The sequence below is a fragment of the Danio aesculapii genome, chromosome 4 (genome assembly GCF_903798145.1).
Source record: "Danio aesculapii chromosome 4, fDanAes4.1, whole genome shotgun sequence".
NCBI classification, from domain to species: domain Eukaryota; kingdom Metazoa; phylum Chordata; class Actinopteri; order Cypriniformes; family Danionidae; genus Danio; species Danio aesculapii.
Window position 1 is genome coordinate 21,425,698 of NC_079438.1, and position 23,570 is coordinate 21,449,267.

General features: G+C 36.2%; 2 protein-coding genes across 2 annotated transcripts; both read left to right on the forward strand.

Moving 5' to 3' along the window:
• Positions 1-11,292: 11,292 nt before the first annotated feature.
• On the forward strand, positions 11,293-12,224 carry LOC130222209 (ladderlectin-like). Its single transcript, XM_056454844.1, has 5 exons — positions 11,293-11,353; positions 11,521-11,612; positions 11,704-11,826; positions 11,910-12,018; positions 12,104-12,224. Exons 1-5 carry the CDS (start codon positions 11,293-11,295, stop codon positions 12,169-12,171), a joined length of 453 nt encoding a protein of 150 aa, XP_056310819.1. The 3' UTR covers positions 12,172-12,224.
• A 4,564-nt stretch (positions 12,225-16,788) lies between these two features.
• Positions 16,789-18,228, forward strand: LOC130222213 (ladderlectin-like). Its single transcript, XM_056454848.1, has 6 exons — positions 16,789-16,818; positions 16,925-16,983; positions 17,249-17,340; positions 17,426-17,548; positions 17,636-17,741; positions 18,096-18,228. The coding sequence occupies exons 2-6, from the start codon at positions 16,929-16,931 to the stop codon at positions 18,161-18,163; spliced, it is 444 nt and encodes a 147-aa protein (XP_056310823.1). The 5' UTR covers positions 16,789-16,818; positions 16,925-16,928; the 3' UTR covers positions 18,164-18,228.
• The last annotated feature ends 5,342 nt before the right edge of the window (positions 18,229-23,570 follow it).

Here is a 23,570-nt window from a genome sequence, read left to right on the forward strand (position 1 = left end):
CGTTCTCTCCATCTTTGCCGTCAGCGTTTTTATTGGACAGGTATTGAGCAGGATGTTCGAGAGTATGTGAAAGTGTGTAGTCGTTGTGTCCTTGCAAAGACACCAGAGCCAGATGGACGGGCTTTACTGGAAAGCGTTAAGACCTCTGCTCCACTTGAATTGGTCTGCATTGACTTTTGGACCGCAGAGAATTCACGGAATAAATCAGTCGATGTATTAGTGGTCACAGACCATTTTACTAAGCTTGCCCCATGCCTTCTGTTGTTCAGACCAATCTGCTAGGTCGGTGGCAAAGAAGCTCTGGGATAACTATTTCTGTTACTATGGTTTCCCAGAGCGTGTTCATTCTGATCAAGGTGCCAATTTCTGTAGCGAGCTAATTAAACACTTGCTTGAGTTCTCGGGGGTTAAGAAGTCTCAAACTACCCCATATCACCCAATGGGGAATGGCACCGCTGAGCGATTCAATCGAACATTGGGAAATATGATCAGAACTCTTGAGCCTAGACCAAAGCATGATTGGCCTCAGATGCTTCACACGTTGACTTTTCTGTACAATTGTACCTCGCATGAGACTACTGGATTTCCTCCCTTCTATCTAATGTTCGGCCGTATTCCCAGACTACCGATTGATGTCATCTTTAAGAGTGTGTTGAGGGATGATCTGAATGCTTCTGTTCCAAAGTACGTAGAGTCTCTAAGTAGGGACTTGAAGGATGCTCTCGCTGTTGCAGAGGCTAATGCTTCCAAAGAACAGTCTCACCAAGCCCGCGTATACAATCGTAGAAATAAGGGTGTGAATATTGAAGTTGGTGATAGGGTTCTTTTAGCCAATAAGAGCGAGCGTGGCAAACGAAAACTTTCAGACAAGTGGGACAGTGTAGTGTATACTGTGGTTGATCGAGATCCTAAGACCCACATTTACAAATTAAAACACCCTGTGCCTGATCAATTCAAAGTTGTACACAGAAATCTGCTTTTGTGTGTCAATTTTCTCCCTGTATGTGACGCTGTAGGGACTAATGATCATGGGAGTGTGATTTCTGTAGATGATGGCGTTTCTGATGGATGCTCAGTAAGTTCTGATGATTCAACGGACAATGGTGATGATCTTGTCGTAGCTGACAATGTTTCTCAGATGAATGAGTCATGTGACGTTTTCAATTCAGCTGAAATTGTTGATGTGCCGTCACATAATGCGGGTTCTAAGAATACTTCGTTGGATTCTATGATCCTTCGGGACAGACCTGAAACTAATGCCTGCGATTCTGATTTTGTTTTTGATGACAATGTGGATGGCACTGAGTTACCGGGTCGCAGATCGAGGTTTGGCAGATTGTTGAAGCCAGTAAATCGCCTTATTTCCTCCATGAGTCAACAGACCTTGTTTAGTTCAAGAAAACAAACTCTTGGAAAATGGTCCTTTTCAATTGTTAGTTTAAAACATTGATATGTCAAGAAGCAGGATAAAGTGTATGTATATATATGTATATTTTTTGCATCTGTTTCTGGAAAACAAGAGAAAAGAATTGCAAGTGTGATGTGTTAAAGGCACGTCATTTGGGTCATGATCAGGATAAGTGATATGCGCAGCACTTTTTCCTATCAGTTCTTAAATTGAACAGATAAAACTGATCAAAAGCTTTTTGCTAAGAGTGGCAATTCTAGGTTAATTTCTGTTTTTAAGTAGTTGCATTTTTGTATTTTCTAAGGTTGTTGCATTTTGTCACATTCAGTGGTGGAGAATGTAACGGGGAAAAAATGAAACTATAAATTAAGTATGAATGGTGTCAAAATGCTTGTTTTTGGTTAAAATATTTGTTCTAATTAAATGGAAATCTTATGTTCATTGTCAAGTTGTATAACACATCTTGGAGAAAGATAGACACCTACAGGTGAGAAAGGGGGTATAATGGGTGGAGTCAGCCAGCCATTTTCTCAGTTCACTTAAGCTGTTGAGAGTGATGGTAGGTGAAAAATGGTTCTGCTCTCCTACTGATTTCATATATTCGTATGATTCATTGTGTATTATTTTCTAACAGTTTTTGTGACCGGACCTGTAACACTTGTTGTCTGTGTGGTGCTCTGTCTTTTCCAGGTATGATGTATTAATTTTTTAAGGCAATGTTGTGTTCTACATTTAGAAAAAAGACTGAGTCAAATTCATATGTATCAAAAAGTTTTCTCAGTTCACTTAAGCTGTTGAGAGTGATGTTTTTGTGACCGGACCTGTAACACTTGTTGTCTGTGTGGTGCTCTGTCTTTTCCAGAGAACACTAAAAAATGAATGTGCTCAGCTAAACTGCCTTCGCGTGATCATTACTAAAAAAAAAAAGAACGTATGAACTAAGAGGGGTTACACCTACAGAGAAGAGACTGTGTACAAAGACAAAAATGGTGCTTACATATAAAGCTGGTGGGTTGTTCAAGATCCATAAAGAAATCTAACAACCGAATCATTGCCGCTCCTTTTTTTGTCTGTATAATTGTACATGTTAGACTGATTTAGAATTTAAATGTTCATTAACTAAAGTCCCAGCAAAAGCACTACAGATAACACAGCTCTGCTGCTTTGTCAAAGACAGGCGCAGGGCTCATTCGGGATTTAAACCCGGGACCTCTCACGGCCGAAGCGAGAATCATACCCCTAGACCAACGAGCCCTGTAGAAGCAGTCTGCAGTGCCACAAAAAATTCTGTGAGACTGATCCAATCTACTCTGTTCATGTTGTTTTTGTTACGTGTTTCAGCAACTCCCTGGAGGCATATTACAGTTCACAGGCAGTGAAAAACAGCCCAGTGGAGTAATGGATACACCAGCCTTCGAGGCTGGGGATTGTGGGTTTAAGGTACCAACTACGTTGTGTTTGATTCAGTTCCTTTTAAGTTGGCTGTGCAAGACAATCCAGTGTGACCTTTAAAAAGCTAGGTTCAAACCCTTAGGTCAAAAAGACATGACAAAGGAAAACTCAGAGAAGCTGTTTTGTCATTAGGTGTACACACCAGATCGTCAGAATGCAATATGGCATAGGGATCCTAAAGTACTGTTTTCTGAGTTACAAGAACCTCCTGAGCCATACAACAGATATGACAATTGCTAGTATTGACCTAATGGATAAGGCATCAGCCTTCAAAGCTGGGGATTGTGGATTCAAGTCCCATCTGGGTTGTGTTTCTTGGGTTACATTTAAGTTTTGTGAAACAATTCCGACTTGTTTTCTCAAAACTTAGGCATGATGATCTGAGGACAATAGTTAGCTTCGAATTCTCAGACTTGCTGCACACTTCAAATAAGATTCATCCAATCTTGCTTCAATCTCACTGTCACGTTACAAACTTAAAAGGTTCAGCTAATCTTTGGCAATGGACATCTTAACTTCAAGTACCCCGTGGCTTTCAACTAATGGTCTCATGTTAGGTGGATGATGATGAAACACAAACAAGAAAATAGCTGCAGAAAGGTTGTGATTTCAAGTTAATGAGAGGGGCCTTGTCTGGAATTTGAAACTCAAGACCAGTCACACCATACGCGAGAACCATACCCCAGGACCAATGAGACACGAATGTGTATGATTGCACAAAGAAAATGTTTGTCCATTAGTTGCACACCTTTTATTTGACGGAATGCAAACTGGCATCGAGATCCTAAAGTGCAGTTTTCCATGTGTTGGCATCTTGTTGAATGCATACAACAGATCCATGACAAAAGATTGGTGACATGGTCCAGTGGCCTAATTGATAAGACATCAGCCTCCGGAGCTGGGGATTGTGGGTTCAAGTCCCACCTGGGTCATCTTTGAAGGTCTCACTTCAAGTTGGGAGCAATCTATGGTGGATGAAAGACAGTAGCTGTGAAAACCTTTTTGAGATGTGTTTGCATGTCAATAGGCTTGTTTGAGGTGTGCCTCACCTTGTCTGCAGTAAGAAGAGGGCTTATATAATACACCAGAAGTTGGACACTTCCCAAATCTTGCCATTTTGCCGCCTGGAAATGTCACCAGTGGCTGAGATTGCGTTTGCATTTATTATCACGGAAGACCTCATGAAAAAATAGTATAGTAATATAGTTAATATTATAGTAAATATTACAGCGTTTTTGAACATGTTTTTTCAGTATTGGGTTATGTTTATAGGTGTTGTGATACCAGAGCAACTTTAGAATTTAATCAGGCTATTTTTATAATATGGTTCAAAAACACTATAGTATTCCTATAACTCATTATAGTATTTTTTATTGTGGGAGTGGATGCAATTGAAATATCAATGTTTTTACAAAAAAAGATGGTCACAATCACAGAAGATGAACAGCTCATTACTTAAAAGGGTGTATTTAAAATATAAATCTGTATATTCAACAAATGTTTAAAGAATGACAAAATAAACAGCTTATACAGCAAGAAAGCTTTCAAGAAATCTCATTTGGCTACATTATAAATTAAGTAGCTATAGCAAGATGCTTTTGAGTGACAAGTCATGACAAATGTTTGTTTGACATAAAGAAATTCTTTAGGGGTTTATTATATTGACATGCTTATTAGGCCTATCTGCTTTTACTGCAGCCAGACTAAAATAAATAGCCCAAGACCGTCTCCAGAATAAAAACTATTAGACTCTAGGAAATACTGTTCTTGGTCTATTAAACATGACTTTTGATTTGTTTGTATACATTTTAACAACATGTTATTTTTAATAGAAAGGAAATATTTTTAGTTTAAAAATTAAAATTAAGTATATAAAATATATAAAATGACAAAGTCACAAGTGACTCATGGGTATTTAATTACTGTACAGCATTACATTACATGTCTATACGCACAGGCCTGTGTGTTTCCATTCATCATATTCATTTACTCGGCGACCGACTGTTGGCATCGTGCATCGAGTGGTCTCGCCACTGACTGAGTGACCCAGCGCAGTGAGCGCACCATGGGCGTTGCTTGGCCTGTTTTAGGGGGACTGTAGCCACCCTATATTTCTACTCAGGATTCAGCTCCTCCCTGTCTTGTTATTCATTTGATCAGCAAACCACAGCCATGGACAGCGAGAGAACGAGGTGTGTGATAAATTGATAAATTGTTATAATATCTGCTTATTTGCAGTTCTTTGATATAGATACACTTGTATCACCCGTATCCTCCAATGTCACGGAAAAGCAGTCGGTTTTCTTGGCGTTCACCTCATCAGCACAGCTGTTTCCTCCAGGGAAAAATGTAACTCTTTATGAACATTTCGCTATTTTTATTTCAAAATGAACTACCAATATTAAACACTTTACAGTTCGTGTAACATTAACTATACAGTCTTGCACAGAAAGGATTAACCAGAGTGACAGAACCACTTAGAGAATGTACCCATTTTAACTATCACTGAGTCACTGACAGAGACAGAAACATCAAGTGTTGTCTAGTATTAAAAAATACTTCTTATTTATTATTATCATTCAGATCGTGAAATATGTGAATTAGCCTGTAAGTTTAAAAATATATATTTATATGCATGTCATTTAATTTGAAAAGTGGCAGTTTATTTAATACATGAAAACAAAAAATGCACTTAAATATAGAAAGTGGTTTTTACTACAGTAAACTGGTGGGTTGAGCCTATTTGGCTTATTCAGAACTCAAACGGCTATGCCTGTCTATGTAATAAAGTGGAACCAATGTCCCCACCAATGTCCTCCAACCATTGAAATGTCCCCACCAATAATTTAATCCACAAAAAAAAAAAAAAAAAAAAATGGCGCTGTAAACATATAACCTAGGCATGCAGAAAGGGTTCAGTCACGTTCGCTCCTCCCACCCCAAAAGACATATGGGCATTTTGATTGGCTGTGTCTTTCCCTTAAAAACAATAAACACCGGAGGAGGTTTAAAATATTACTTATAAAGTATTTGGATATGATGATAATAATCAAGTCTTTATTGCCACTGTCTATATGTTGGCTTCTCCTTGTTTCTAAGTTGAGCACATTGTCTGTCTGATTCTACATCTTCTCATCCTTTTTTACTCTCTCATTGTGAGTGTTGTCATTATTTGAATCACTGCTTATGCTGGGCTTTGCCTCATTCTTGTTTTGAATAAATATGTGCTTATTAAACAATTATAGGTGACCTAATGAATAAATATGAATAATCAAGACCTAATGTACAGTTTCTGGCTGCACGAAACCAGGCAGCCATCGCCGATTGGGCCAAATGCTTAACATTTATTATTATTATTTTTATTATTACTATTATTATTATCCTCATCATCATAATATCACATCTAGCAAGAGATAAAAGCTGCCTGCATGTAAAAACAATACATATTTCAAAAAAAAAAAAACTGACCGGCCCACAAAAAAATGATCCAGCCCTTGCCAGATGGCCAGTCCGCCCCTGGTGGGAATTTTCATTCATTCATTTTCTTTTCGGTTTAGTCCCTTTATTAATCTAGGGTCACCACAGCTGAATGAACCGGCAACTTATCCAGCACACGTTTTACTCAGCGGATGCCCTTCTAGCCACAACCCATCACTGGGAAACATCCATACACACTCACACACTATGGACAATTTAGCCTACCCAATTCCCTATACCACATGTTTTTGGACTGTGGGGGAAACCAGAGCACCCAGAGGAAACCCACGCAAACGCAGGGAGAACATGCAGACTCCACACAGTAACGGCAACTGACCCAGTCGAGACTCGAACCAGCAACCTTCTCGCTGTGAGGCGACAGCACTACCTACTGCGCCACTGCGTCACCCCTGGTGGGAATTAATCCCGCTTTATTAATTATTTATTTATTACATAATTTAAATTGATTATTAAACAGTATACACTACAGCTGCTTTTCACTGGCACACCCACCACATTCTTACAAACATATTTATATTTGGTTTTTAGCCAATTTCATTGACTTGAATATAATAAACCATGTATAATATAAATACTACCCATCATCTAAATTCGTATCTTTATATAAAATCTTAAAAGCTTTATATAAAACTAAAAAATACAATAAAACGTTCATGCACAAAAAAGCAAATACAGAAAAAAAAGATTTAATATGCTTCAAGAGCTGTGAAGCGAGCGCTCTTTCGCCTGGTCACACACACATGCATACAAAAACATGTGTTCAATGTCCTCAAACAAATGTTTATGTTTTTATATGATGTGGTAAAATGTAAAAATGAAACATTTTAAATGTAGAGTTTTATGTTCGTAAGAAGATGGTGGGCCACTGGTTTCACCCCAACCGTTTGTAAAGCGGCTTTGCAATGACAGAACAGAAGGTAGCTTAGTTTCTGATGATTTTTAATAAAACAAATATAAATATGCATATAATAAATAACACTACTACTAATAATAACATTATTCAAACGGAATCATTTGCCGGCTGTTACTTCGGTGGGACTATAATCTGATGTAAGAGAAGTCTTCTTTCACTACTGTATTGTTCATAAACAGAAAACATTTTACAGGTAACTTTATTCTTAATCTTGGACCCTATTCCTGAAATAAAAATGAGCAATAAAAAGGTGTGAAGCACCAGAAGCAGACCATATTAAATTAATTTGAATATATTTTGGCTATTGTTGATTTCCAGGAATTTTCAAATGTATTTTATTTTAACCAAAGAGGCTCAAAAAAATCTAAAGAATTAATTATTATTGTATTATTTGTATTATTATTATTATGTTAAAACTATTATTTTTTATTGAAATGGCCAAATTGTTACTGAGGACTGTTGAATGTGCTGGCCAGTTTGTTTTTTGTCTAATAAATGATAGTAGGCTACAGTTTTTTTTTACTTTAAAATTTTAACAGATTACTATTTTTTCCTAATGATATATGATGTAATGAATTTGTATTTTACAAATTAGTCTTGTTTTAATTTTTTAAATACAGTTTTTAGGAAATATTTAATATTTAATAACACGTACTGTATGAGAACTACCTGTTAGTCAATGGAAAAGCAGTCATTCCTTGCGCCACCTGGTGGCTATTGCGTAAAGCACAGAAATGTTTTTTTTTTAATGAAAAGGCCACAGTATTGTGCATGACTGCGGTTGACCAATTGCAGTTTTGCGCATGCAGAAACGCGCGTTCTCAGTAGCCATATCTGTACTGAAGTGGAACTGAACTGAATCTGTACCGTTTTCAGCTCACAATAAAGGCAGAGATGGTCCAGTTGACACTTCTAACCAAATATTACAACCGAATATTTCAGAGGAACTTCAGAGTTGAATGAATGAATGAATAAAAATAAATAACTCAAAATTAACTAAATGTATTACTTGCGATAAAAGGTAACTAAATAATGCAGCTACTGACTTTTTTTGGAGGAATAACTCAATTTTGTAATGCATAACTTTTAAAAGTGACTTTCCCCAACACTGCATGTTAGGATACTTAAATTTAATTAAATTCAGGATGAACATATAACACCTGATATTAGAATGGAAATATTAAACAGGCACTGTTCTATGGAGGACCAAGAGCATCATTTAAAAATAAAATGAATAATCAAATGATCAATTTTCAATAATTAAAGCAGAAAATTATTTAAATGAATCACATTTAAGTTAAACAAATAAACAGTTAAACAATGGATAAATTAATATACAATTTTAAAAGTTTGTTTATTTCACGTTTTAAATGTTGGTTATTCAAATAATAAAAAATGCATCAATAAGAAATCGACTATAAATGGACAAAGCATATTTAAATTGATTTAATTTGTGTTTTTAAAACATATTAATATATCAATAATATATTATTATATCAATAAAATATTACATTTAAAAATACAATTAAAATTTGTAAATATACTTATTTAAAACTGTTTATTTAATTCATGTTTTCTTATGCTAATTAATCAAAGAATAAAAAAGCATATTAAATATATATATAAAATGCACATATTAAATAGCATTAAAAAAAAAAAAAAAAAATTTGCCAAAAGCATTTTTTAAAGAATTTAAGGTAATTTCTTCATAAAATACTTTTTATTGTTTGATTAATCAATGTTTTAAAACAAATTGTATTTATTTACTTAAACATTTAAATGTGATGTATTTATGTACATTTTTATGTTTGAATTTTTTCATTGATAAAATGATTTTTCAGTGTCACTCCTGGTCATTCATACTGATTATTAACCAGGCATTTCATTTTTATATAGACTTGTCTTATTGCCATTCTCCCATTTATAAATTTAATTTAAACGATGAAATTCTGTATGATCATCATGGTTTAACTCATCAAGTATATAAAAAGATGTCACAGATTAGGTTGTGTTAAGCAGGTCGCACACTGTCTATGCTGAGGATATCACAATAACCATATACGTATATACTGTATAGGCCAAGATGACAAATGCCCCTGTGGATGGAAAAATTAAGGTTCTTGATGTTTTAAGATTTTCTATTTGTTAACTGGAGCAGAGGTAATTTGTTTGTAATATTTGAAGACTTTTATGATGTTAGCAAAATATGCAAACTTTGATTTGACAAATGAAAAAGTAAATAACTTTTGTGTCTCCTTCAGAAAAACTGTCAAAGACTTGGTGCGAATCTCGCTTCTGTGCATAAAAAAGTCTGGTGCCTGCTATAACAAGCTGCTGGTTTGGTGGTCATGGTGGTGAACAAGTAGGCATAAGTCTTAATATTTTTATTTTATTTATATATATATATATATATATATATATATATATATATATATATATATATAAAACTTCTAATAAATCTGAATAGCCTTCCTGATAACGTCCGAGGCTCAGACACACTCTCCCAATTCAAAACTAGATTAAAGACCTATCTGTTCAGTAAAGCATACACTTAGTGCACCACTTAGGGGGCTTCCACACAGGTTCTGCATCTTGTTGATATACACTGTGAACATCAGCTACGCTAATTATTTTCTTTATTCTCCATTTCCACCTGGGGATACTCTTCCCGAGGCCCACAGACTATGCAGAGTCACTGATTCGATCCAAGACCAACGACGAGATGATCCCAAGGTTTCCATATCCTGGACCAGGCCGAATCCTGAGCAGCTACTGTGATGGTCATGGAAGAGTGGAGAACGTGAGACTAATTCCTGTGACGCTCCAAAGACAGACGAGTCTTCGCTGAGGCCAGCTTCCAGCCTCCGCCACTGAGACTGCAGCTCTGCACAAGACGTTTGGCCAGCGGAGAAATTAAAATGATCGTGCCCAACTGAGCCTGGTTTCTCTCAAGGTTTTTTTTCTTCACTTCCGCCTTTAGTGAAGTTTTTTTTCCCTCTCCGCTGTCGCCACTGGCTTGCATGGTTCGGGATCTGTAGAGCTGCGCATCGTTGGATTTGCTCTTCAGTATTTGGACTCTCAGTAGTGATTATTAAACCACACTGAACTGAGCTCAACTGAACTGAACTTAAACACTACAAACTGAACTACACTGTTCCTATTTACTGTGACCTTTTATGTGAAGCTGCTTTGACACAATCTACATTGTATAAGCGCTATACAAATAAAGGTGAATTGAATTGAATTGAATCAAACATATTAAATAAACATTTTAAAATAGCATTTGCTGAAATTTTAAAACAGTGATTATTTTTTTTACACATTTTAATGTGTTTAACATGTTTGAATTAATAAATTGATCATTATTTTTCATTTTATTTTTAAGTGTCACTTTTGGTCCACCATAATTTTATGATAGCTTAAATATGTATCTAGGTATTTAATTTTTATTCTGATATGTCTTTATTTACATGTCTTATCCACATTCTCCCATTCATGAATAGTGTTGATTTATTTGAAATTCTGTATCATCAGGGTTTACTTATCAAGGCAAGTATAAAAGCAGATTTCACAGTTTGGGACTTGTTTTAGTGTTTTCTGCGTTTGTTTCTGCGTTTTTCCCTCTTTGTTCCAGTTCCTGCCACTAATTTCCTTCACCTGTGTCGATTGTTAGTTCAATCTGAATCACCTGTATTAGTTCATCAGTGAGTGTATTTTTTGAGTTCCTCAACACCCTTTAGTTTTTGTCTGGTTTCTTTTTCTTCAGGTTTCTGTTGTTATTTACTGGCTCTGTGTTTAGTTTCGTGAATGTTTACTTTATTAGACGTTTAATGTTTTTGCCTTTGTTAATTTGTTTGTTTGTCTGTGTACTCACTTTATGACAGCAGGGCTGATTGAGTAACTTAACAAACTCTTCAGAAATTATTAAATCGGAACACTGAGGTGATTTAGGCATATTCTGAATTTTTCCCTTTACTTAGTTCAAACACTGAATTTTCCTGTTTATTAACTTTTCAGGGTAATGATGGTGATGCTCAGTAGTCTTCTGCTGCTTTTCATGTTCTCCATGGGGAATGCTGCAGGTAACCAGTGAACTTGTCAACTCTTTCTTTAAAAGTTTTACTTTTTGGGTTCAAGAGAGAATAAGGATTACGCATGCGTTTACCAGACTCGATCATTTCTTTTTAAGTGTCAAATATTACTAATGTTGCTGGGAATATCATAACCCTGTGTTTTATATACTGTGTAGACTTGGATGAGAAATGCCCCTGTGGGTGGAGAAACTCTGGATCTCGATGCTTTAAGTTTTTCTCCACGTCTATTAGTTGGGTCACAGCAGAGGTAATGTGTTTGAGACCACATTTAATTTAAAGCCCTTCATGATCTTGGCTAATACGAACTTTTAATTGACTATTTATAAACCTGTCTCCAGAAAAACTGTCAAAGTCTTGGTGCGAATCTTGCTTCTGTGCATAACAAAGTGGAAAATGACTTCCTGCTGAGTCTGGCTGGTGATTCCACACGTTGCTGGATTGGGGGCTATGATGCTGAAGATGTAAGACTTAACTTTGGCATACTTGGTAGGGTTACTGGTCTGAGAATATGAGTACTAATCCACATGAGGTGATCTCTCATTAGGCAGAAAATTGGTTTTGGTCTGATGGATCTCCATTTGGTTATACCAACTGGTGTTCAGGAGAGCCTAACAACAAGAATACAGAGCACTGCTTGGAGATCAACTGGACAGGTAAGAGGGCTTTTATTATTATTATTATTATTATTATTATTATTTCTTTTAAATCTATAAAATTGTCTTTATTCCCCTTCCTCAGCGAACCACTGCTGGAATAATACACCTTGTTCAAGTACACAAGGCTATATTTGTGCCAGAAAACTGTGAGTTGATACCTGTGGTGTGCAGTCATGATTGGGCTAAATTCAGATTCTATTCTCATCAGCTTTTGAACTGCTTCAATAAATTAAATTGTTGTAATCATCTCTTGTGGTGTATGTGTGTAAAACATGGTTAATTTTTAGGGTGTGGTTATCAGAATACTATTACGTGTCATCCAAGGTGCTGGTAGTCCGGTGTCTCACAGATGAAAATCTGTTTGAGGAACCCTGCATTGTGGATGTAATATGGGAGAAAGTGACACAATGGCTTTAGACTTAAGATGTATGTTTTGCACCAGGTGTTGCTGGAGATACAGATTAAAGTGTTCATATTGTGCTATTTGAAATACTATCTGTATTTATTTTTTTCTTTAAACCTTTCTAATAAGTGTAGGAGAGAACTCTAATGCTGTGTTCACACCAGGCGCTGATTAATCTCACTATTCGCGTGTAAATAGAAACATGAACCCATGAGTTTACTCTTCATTTGTGCGTGAAATTCACTTCAGAACAGATGTGGATTCGCATCATGGGCACTGCTTCTGTCTGCCTAGTGACTGTAGCTTTGTTGCTAAATGGCTAACATGGATTTTGAGAAAATAAGTGTTATGTGCATTTATGAAGGCTGAAAAACGGCGTCGATCCGTTTAGGGCCGTGTCTCAGTCCACTGGATCCTTTCAGAGCTGCATCCAGCTCTGAGAGTTCAAACTCCTCCAGATACTTATCTGGATAATGGAGGCTTTCAGAAGTGCTTCTGACTGAGATGAGCCCAGTTTGATGAACTTTGTCGGCATCGGCTGGAAGACCTTTCCCGGGACCAACAACAGGCAGTATGTCACAATCACACCCCCACAAGAGCAAGCTCCTGATTGGTTAATGCAGAGGTTAATGGTTCGCCGAAGTATAGATATTTATTTTTTTTTAAATTCCAGCATATTGCGTGTTAAGCTATGGTCACACTAGGCTTTGTCTGGGCGAAATTCTGTTGTATGGTGCTGCAAAAAGGGGTGGGATTAAACAAGGTCAGAGTTCACCAAGCTTGAACTTTGCACCGCAGCAACATGCGAAACTTGACGCATGACCTTGTGTTTCCGGTCTGATGCATTCACGTGCGTATGAATGGAAGTCTATGGGAAGAAAAGTCAAGTGTTGACCGCAGCTTTAAGCACTTCCAACGTGCTAAATCCTCCATTCACACCGTGCAATTCACATCATTTGTGTCATGCATATCGTGCTGCAGGATGTCTGTTCGTGCATTTGCATTGACTTAACATTTAAATTACTCCCGATTTGACGCGCGTTCCACATCTAGTGTGAACACTGCATAAGAGTCTCACCCTCAAGTTGCTTTTCTAGAAAAGGCTTCATGCAAGGCAACATACGACTGAAAGCAACCATAGACATCACGCAATGCCTTTTGATTTTGTCAGGATCCCTGCGTTCTAGATCAGAACTGTATCTGATCTCTTCTCTGGCCTCACCTTCCAAATTATCAATTTAAAAAGCTTTATCTGCTATCGAAATAAAATGCAACCTTATGCATGTTTGTGCCTCCTCAACCCATTCACCGATGGCCAAACCTGATTTTTGCCATTTAAGTTTTGGGCACCGTCGATCTCATGGAATGAAACCAAATATCTCTGGTGTAACACCACATGGTGGAGGTGTAACCGCTGGAACCGTAGAAGTGTTACAGAGGGCAGCATCAGGGCCAAGCAACCCAACAGGTGCCTGAGCCTGCTGCAGCCAATAGTATCTGGATGCACTCTTTATGATGCAAGCAGAGATTGCATCACTCAGCGACGCAATTTCAGACATTATGCACTCAAATGGAGCTAGTAATGTCACTATGAGGGTTAGGTGAGCTCTTTAAAAAGCATTGGATGCAGCTCAGATTGCACTGCACAGAGTCTGCAGCCACGCACTGTCAGCTGCCAACTGAATTACCAAATCTTGCAATTCTTGTAATGCATCATCCATTATTGTAAAGAGGGGAAAAACACTTACCCTAGGAAGGACAGGACTACTAAATGGAACTATTCAAAAGACCACACACTGCTGTCCTGTTTTCCAAAAAGAAACTGAAAAAAAAAAACGGTCTACATTTCCATGCTCGAGATCAGTTTGCAGATGAAGAACCTCTGTTTCAGTTTAAAAAAATTAATAAATAAAAAATAATTCATATGACATGACCATTTAATTGCTGATCTACAATGTAATTCTAGTTTTTGTGCCCTAAATAATATATACTAGCAGATGACAGCTTAATGCTCTTAAGTTAACACTGCAATTCAGGTAAATCAAATGCTTGCGTGGCACTGACATGGTGTTTTAATGTTTGTCAGGTGTGCACAACTCTCGTAAATTCCAGCCTTGGTGATGTCATAATACCATTGCTATGCAAACATTATTATTATATTTTAATTATTAATAATTCTTTCTATTTTTTTTTTTTTTTTGACATGAAACGGATGACAGGTTTTCAGCTTTCTGAAATGTGTCGTGTTTAACAAAACAAAAACTCCTAAAGGTTTGGAACCTCTTGAGATAGTTTTTTTTTTTTTCAGAGAAAGCAGTAGGCCTGCACCAAAGCTCTATTAGGATGGGTTTAAGTCCTCCTAATGAATTCATTCTTGCTCCCTCAAAAAAAATTCCTCCCCAAAAAATAATGGTTCATACCACGGTCAATGCATGATCATATTTAAAGGGATGTGGTCTGGGGCCTGGAAATCGATAGCCTAATCCAATAGACAATAGGGCTCAGTTTCACAGACAAGGCATAGCTTAAGCCAGGGGTAAGCCTTAGTGAAATTAATGTTTTTTTTAAGCAGCTTTCATAAAAATTACTTACAAAAACACATTACTTTTGCATCTTGGGCCAAAACAATCACCGGTGTATTTTAATAACTGCAAGTTATTTTCAGCAAAGACAACTCAAGTTTAGTCTAGACTAGCCCTAATCCTTGTTTGTGAAACTGGGTCTATATGTGTTAAAAAAACTTTTTCTTGTATAAGACTTTTAAATACATAAAGGCCAAAAGTAAGTCAATTTAGATGCAGGGTTGGAATTAAGCTGTTCGGGGCTGCGGCCCTTCAGGAATCGAGTTTGCCACCTCTGAATTAAAGTATCTCCAATTACTGAATGTCAGATTCTAATCATAATTTTAAAAACAGTTTGAATAATAAATCAGATGTTATATGAATTTTTATTTTCATTCTACTGAACTCAGATCCCTGAAATATACTGTCTGACCCCTTAATGAACATTGTCTACTCTACATGGCTTATAACATCCCTCAAAGAACCCTCAGGTTGATTTTCCTCCAGACCTGTTTGTATTAATTTCTGCTGAGTCTGGTGACTGTTTCCACAAGTTGCTGGATTGGTGGTCATGATGGTGAACCGGTAGGCATAAGATTTATTTGTTTGTCAAGACTTTAATGTAATGCTCTAAATGTGTGTATGTTTCTATGTATGAAGCAGACTAACAAGGGGACTGAGAACTACTTGCAGATAACTGACCTGTGAGAGTGCAATATTTATTTATTTATTTGTTTCAGGAATTATTTACAGTTGTTTAAGTTTATCCAGTAACATGAAATGCCTCATTTGTCCAAAAGAATGTAACTTTTACTTTTCTCTCTCTCTCTCTCTTTCTGTCCTACAGCAAAGCGTTGCTGGAACGATCAGGGCTGTTTAACCTCAATGGGATATTTGTTTGGTAAAAAACTGAGCTCAAATGCAGTCGTTCTGCTTCAGTTACATTGATCTGTACTCCATTTATTTGTACCAATACAATCTTTACAAAAATGATATTCTGAAATTAAACCTTCGCTGAATATCTTAATAAAATTTTATTGGGCTTTTTTAGGTCAGTTTAAAACAATACTAAAAATACTTTAATATTTTAACTGTGGTGGGGAAAATGAATACTATATACACGTTTCGTGAACAAATAATGCAACATGCAAATGTTCACTTCATTACCAATGTGCTTCAGGACCTGCAGTCATTGCCCTTTGTATTTTCATTATTATATTTATGTAATATATACATTTAAAATAAAACAAAACTTCAGTGTGCAAAGGATCATGGATGTCTGAAGTGTCCATTAGTTTTACCCTTCAAAATCCTTCATTTCAAAGGGTCCAGTTTTGAGCACTTCGGTGAACAAGGTGCTCATTTTTGTTTTTACTTCAGAGTCAAATTAAATCAAACCAAAATCACTTTTATTGTCACATCATCAGCAGCACGTGTGCTGTGATGAGTGAAAAGCTTAGATACTGGCTCCAGACAGTGCAAATACAATGACAGTGCAAAATACAGACAGTGCAAATACAACGACAGTGCAAAATACAGACAGTGCAAATACAACAGCGTACTCCCAAAAAAACAGGACAATGTAAAATTGACAGCGATATGTACAATGAATATATGTGCCCTTCAGTGGGCCATTTATATCTCATTTGGAACACACCGAAAGTTTCCCTTTGTTTCAGTTCCTGCCACTAATTTCCTTCACCTGTGTCGAGGCTTAGTTCAATCTGAATCAGCTGTATTATTAATCAGTGAGTGTATTTGAGTTCCTCAGCACCCTTTTTTTTTTTTTTGTCTTGTCTGAGTTTCACTGAAGGCAACAATCGGAACACCAAGGTGATTTTATTTCTTTTCTTAAATAATCGCAAGCTATTGAACAATGTTTATACCAAGGATTTTCCTCTTAACATGAAATCAAACACTGAACCTTTGTTACTTTCAGGTTCATGATGCTGGGAAGACTTCTGCTGCTTTTCTTGTTATGCATGGGGAATGCAGCAGGTAACCAATCAATTTGTCAAAACCCTCATAATTGGTGTATTTACAAATTTAAAAGATGTGTATTTAGAATTTAAAAATGTGAAGCTGATTTGCTTAAGTTTTTCGCCCTGAAGCATCTATATTTGCCTCCTTTTGTTTACAGAATGTACTTTTTGTTTAGTTTCTTTTAGCTAAAATTGAACAACTTGTCTGTCAAAGCTCTTTCTGATTGATTTAAGTAATTTTTCTGGGATTATCACGATGGCCGTATTTGTATGCTGTATAGGCCAAGATGAGAAATGCCCCTGTGGATGGAAAAATTCTGGATCTCGATGCTTTAAGTTTTTCTCCACGTCTGTTAACTGGAACACAGCAGAGGTAATGTGTTAGAGGCCATTTTATAATTCTTGCAAAACTTTTGGCAATTAAGTGTATATAAACAAACAACCTCTTTCTCCTTCAGAAAAACTGTCAAAGTCTTGGTGCGAATCTCGCTTCGGTGCATAAGAAGGCAGACAATATTTTTCTGCTGAGTTTGGTGCCCGCTTCCACACGCTGCTGGATTGGTGGTCATGGTGGTGAACAAGTAGGCATAAGCAATAATAATATTAATAATTTTATTTATTTATTTTTTTTAAATAACTTCTAATAAATCAGATTTTCCTCTACTCAGGATGGACAGTGGTTGTGGACTGATGGGTCTAGGTTTAGTTATACCAACTGGTGCTCAGGAGAGCCTAGTAAGGGGAACGAGAACTGCTTGGAGATCAATTGGACATGTGAGTGGTCATTTTAGAGCAGGGGTCACCAAACTTGTTCCTGGAGGGCCGGTGTCCTGCAGATTTTGGCTCCCAACCCTAATTAAACACACCTGAATGAGCTAATCAAGGTCTTACTGGGTATACTTGAAACACCCAGCCAGGTGTGTTGAGGCAAGATGGAGCTAAACCCCGCAGGGACACCGGCCCTCCAGGACCGAGATTGGTGACCCGTGTTTTAGAGGTTTAACTTTTTAAAGAAATAGGAGGGGCCTCATTTTGTTAAAAGATTGAAGTTGTATGTATATGTGCATTAATTTCCACTGCTGATCTCTTAATTTTTTTTTTTTTTTTTTTTTCCTCTCTATCCTACAGCAAAGCATTGCTGGAACAATCTGGGCTGTTCAACCGCAATGGGCTATTTGTGTGCTAAAAAACTGTGATTTGAATGCAGTGATCCTCTTACAGTTGCCTGAACTGCTCACTTTACAGTGTTGAGTAACTTCAACTGAATATCCTAATACCTTCTCTGTATCCCACTTTAAACCAATAAAACCAAAGCAAACTGTATGCTGTGGTAAATTTTATTTGTATGAGTGTTTAGATTTGATGGCTTCTAAGCAAAGTTGGCTGGTGAGAAGTGTTCAGGATCGAGCTGTGCTGCTTTTAATTTCATTACGCAATGCAGTTAATAAGTAATGTATGAATATACAATTTAATTTGTTTATTCTGATTACTCTATTATAAATATTTTAATAAATCACCTCTTAACTTGATATACTTTTTTTTTTTAAGAATTTGACATGTGTAAAAATACTATTTTAAAACTGTTCAAGTTCATTTTAATACACTACTCTAAGTAAATGCTTATTCTAATTGTTATTATTATTATTATTTTTTAAAAAGGCGTTTTCACTGGACACAGGAAAGTATTGGGAGCAGAGAGAGGGAAATGGTTGGCAAAGGACCTCGAGCTGGGAATGAAACTCTGGTCGCTATGAGTACCAGGGTGCTATATGTCAGCACGCTTAACCACTAGGCTATTGGCGATGACCTGTTTAAGTTGCAGTGCATCTACATGCCAACTAATTCTCATTAGATTATAGGCAGACTGTTAGGGTTAGTGTAAATTGGCATGTACTTGCAAAGTTACTTATAGTCATTTAAATGTCTGTTAAGGGAGCAGTATTAACCGATGTTAAGCAGACCGTCTACTAATACTCAAATGGACCATCAAAATAAAGTGTTATCCAATAATTATTTATCTACACATTTAAGTGTTTTTTTTTTTTTTTTTTTTTTTTTTTTTTTTTTTTTTTTTACTTTTGTTTGAATGATTAAATTATTTTTATTTTTAAGTGTCACTCCTGGCTCTGTACTTTTCACAATACTTTTTTTTTTTTTTTTTTTTTTTTTTTTTTTTTTTTTTTTTTTAAATATTAAAATATTTAACCAGATATTTCATTTTTACAGACTTGTAGTATCCCCCAGTGATGCGATTTCGCAGGTCAGCATTCATAAAGCTTGAACTTTGCACCGCAGCAAACTGCGAAACTTAACGCATGACCCTGCGTTTCCCGTCTGACGCATTCGCATGCGTATGAATGGAAGTATATGGAGGGAAAAGCCAAGCATGACTGTAAATCGCGGATTTGCACTTCATATTAATCAATGCATTAAGCTCTCTGTACTTCATTTTCAGAATATTTATTATGTTTTGTTTATTCCTTTGAAGGTCTTTTGTACCGCTCCTTGCTCTGTGTTGCAGTTATACAAATTTTACAAATTTTCTTTTAATGATAAACATGTCTTGCGATGTTGATTGTTCCCTGTTTTGCGATGTAAACTTTTTTGCAACAATAAAAAAGAAAAAAATAATTACCAGTGCACTAAGGAATTAGGCGGAACTATCAAAACTGAAAGTATTTGGCGGAGGCAATTGGCTGACGGAGCTTGCCGAGGAGATACGGAAAGTGCCGAATCAACGCGGAAGACGGAAAACTCACATGGCAGATGCATGCAGACAAGCGCTGAAAGCTGGAGAACGCCATCGCTGCATTAATAAACACTCACGATTGCATGTATGAAGTTTAAAGCTGCAGTGAGTGAGAAAGGGGAAGCATATCAGCACTTGGTCATCTCAGGGACACTGATGGTATGAGAAATGACTTTTTCTAATTATAAAGGACCGTCATAGAGGTAACGTTGGTTTTATATTGGAATATTCAGAGATTCTCCCTATTAATTTAGTTTCATAAAAGTATTATTTGCAAACTCTAAATAGAGAAATCATATTAGCAGCCAATAACTATCAAAGTACAACATTGTTCACAGTCAAATAAACAGTGTTAATGTTGTTTTCAAGTCATACTTGCATGCACCTGAAATATCAAATAAACCACTTTTTTCCTCCCAAATCTGTGTTGTTTTGAGGTTTATGTGTGTGTTTCTGTTTCCAGAAGATATATTGATTTGATAAATGTTATATTTGTGTAAATATTTCATCATTTGTGTGCGTCCCTGAGCTTGTTTCATCTATAAATGATGGACTTTTGCTTTAAATCACATCTCAGAAAAAGATTTGCCATCATATGGGGCCTGCAGCCCTAAAAGCAGGAGAGCAGGAAATCTTGTACATTTGTGTTTTTGGTGCACTCACACATCTTTCATACAGAGAATCTCCTCAGTGTTTGTGTAATTCTGCGTTCACAAGTTAATGACCAAACACACGTTTATAAAAGTTCACAATGTTGCTGAGGATGAGATAATGTGAAAACATTCAGTCAATAATATGGATTATAGATATATAGTAGAATATACATATAAACACCTTATATTTATTAAAAAAAAAACTTAAATTTCTAAAAAAGTAGTAATAGAGTTTCTAAAAGTAGTAGTAATAGAGATTTGGGCTCAGATATTAATAGGAAGTAATGTGTTGTAGACATGCAAGTCATCATGAACTGGATTAAAAAGTTTCTCAAAATTGAGAGAGAGAGAGAGAGAGCAGATATAGTGTAAAGTGAAAAACATGGGAGAAATGTATCAGTAAGTCATGACTGCAACAGTAAGTGGCAAAAAAAGCTAAACACAAAAGACTTTTATTTTGGCGTGGCGTGTGACGTCATCATGCGGCGCCGCTTCAGCGCTGAGATTCAACTGAAGAAAGGTTTGTGTTTTAAAACGTTCACAGATATAAACCGTTTTAAAGTTAAAGTGCTAAAGTTTTAGGTTTTATATACGATGCTAAATTATGTTCCTGCTGTTGGAAATATTATTTTAACCCCTTACACAACGTGCTATTTTATTCTCAGTAACCGAGGGCTATTGTTTGTATAAAGTAATAGAAAAGTGTGTAATAGGTGTTTTAAAGAAACGTTTTACCTGATTTCTTTTTGTTAATTACTCTCATATAAAGAAACTGTTGAAGCAAATGTTGAAGAGAAGTTATTTTGTTTCTGTTCATTGTTTTGTTTATTTTAAACAGGATAAAGTGTCCAAACACAGAGAAAAGCTCCTGCTGAAGCGACTGATCTCCACACTGTTATAAAGATGGCGTTTATTAAAGAGGAGAGTGAAGATTTGAAGATTGAAGAAACATTCAGAGTCAAACAGGAAGATCTGCAGGAACAAACAGGTTGATTTTCATTCTCAAAGACCAACTCAGTCATTTGATCCTCATTCAGATATATTTTAATAATAAGAATACTAAATTAAATCCATCTTGAAGCCCTGAGTGTGCTGCCTAGTTCTCCTAAATGCACATAAGCACTCATTGAAAGACAGGAATGAGTTTATTTCATCACTTGTTCTCATGTCTTTTGTCATTCTTTTTATGTATTATTAGTCTCCCATCTTCTCTATTTTCTTAAGGTATAGAGGAAAAGTTGGTTTTATATTCACACATTCAGACTTTCCACTTAATAGTATAATTTCATAAAAGTATTATTTGCAAAGTCTAAATAGCGAAATCATATCAGCAGCCAATGAAACACACCTGAAACTTGTCTATAGCACTTGTTCACTGCTGCTCTTATAGTTGTGTAAATTGCTTCCTTGTCCTCATTTGTAAGTCGATTTGGATAAAAGCGTATGCTAAATGACTAAATGTAAATGTAAACGTGCTCCATGTATTTACTGCTGAGGACATCGACCTGGACAGATTATTGTGCATAGATTTAGTTTATTATAGTTTTTAAAACATTTGTTCGAATTGTTTTATTTTTTTTTATTTTTTTTAAAGGTTATTTTGGAAAAAAAGTGTATGCATATAAGTAAAGCTTGCTTGTTTTTACTCAATATTTAAAATCTTTTGCTAAGAAATATCTAAAATATTATTATTTTTATTATCATGATGACACCCAGCTATACCTCTCTTTTCACCCTGATGATCCTTCGGTTCCAGCTTGCATTTCAGCCTGCCTGTCAGGCATTTCACACTGGATGAAAGATCATCATCTTCAGCTTAACCTCACGAAAACGGAAATGCTTGAAGTTTCTGCCAACCCGACTCTTCACCATAACTTTTCAATCCAGATGGATGGGGCAACCATTACTTCATCCAAAATGGTAAAAAGCCTTGGAGTAACGATTTATGACCAACTAAACTTCTCTGACCACATTTCTAGAACTGCTCGATCTTGCAGATTCACACTTTATAACATCAGAAAGGTTCGACTCTTCCTATCTGAACATACAGCTCAACTCATTGTTCAAGCTCTTGTTCTCTCCAAACTGGACTATTGCAACTCTCTACTAGCCGGGCTTCCAGCTAATTCTATCAAACCTCTTCAGCTGCTTCAGAACGCAGCAGCACGAGTGGTCTTTGATGAACCCAAAAGAGCACATGTCACTCCGCTACGCACCTGTTTGCACTGGCTGCCAGTTGCTGCTCGCATCAAATTCAAAGCTTTGATATTTGCTTACAAAGCGACCTCTGGCTTTGCTCCTTCTTATCTGCTCTCACTTCTGCAGATTTATGTGCCCTCCAGAAACTTGCGTTCTGTGAATGAACGTCGCCTCGTTGTTCCATCCCTAAGAGGGAAGAAATCACTTTCCCGAACTCTCGCATTCAATCTGCCCAGTTGGTGGAATGAACTCCCTAACTACATCAGAACAGCAGAGTCACTTGCTGTCTTCCAGAAACGACTAAAAACTCAAGTATTTAGTCTCCACTTTCCTTCCTAATCTTAACTGCCTCTCTGGCTATACCACTAACTGTACTCTCTCTCACAAAAAAAAAAAAAAAAAAAAACTTTACTAATGCTTTGCTTCTTAGACTTTACACACCTGAAACTTGTCTGTAGCACTTGTTCACTGCTGCTCTTATAGTTGTGTAAATTGCTTCCTTGTCCTCATTTGTAAGTCGCTTTGGATAAAAGCATCTGCTAAATGACTAAATGTAAATGTGAATATTATTAATTTATTATTGTATTATTAAATAAAATTTTTTTTTTTTTTGATAGGACAAATTAAAATCTTTTCCATCTGGGCCATTTGAAAAATTCCCAAGCATTTAGCCCTTTATGAGTCTAGAATTTTAGACATAATGGTCTTAAAAAGACTTAAATTTAACTTGGTGAAACCTGCAGAGTCCCTGGTTTAAAGTATGTCAATAAACGTGGATGCCCCCAATATTAAATATGCTGAATGAAATGGACACTAAAATAATTAATTGTTATAAAACATTGTACAGTATTTTAAATCATATGATGATGTTATGGGATGACGTGAGACAAAACTAACAAATTATAGTGGAACAATAACATTTAGCATTGCAATTACCAAAAATGGCCAACAAACTAGTCTAAAAATGACTTTTGCTGCTTAAGAAATGGATTACAGCATGCT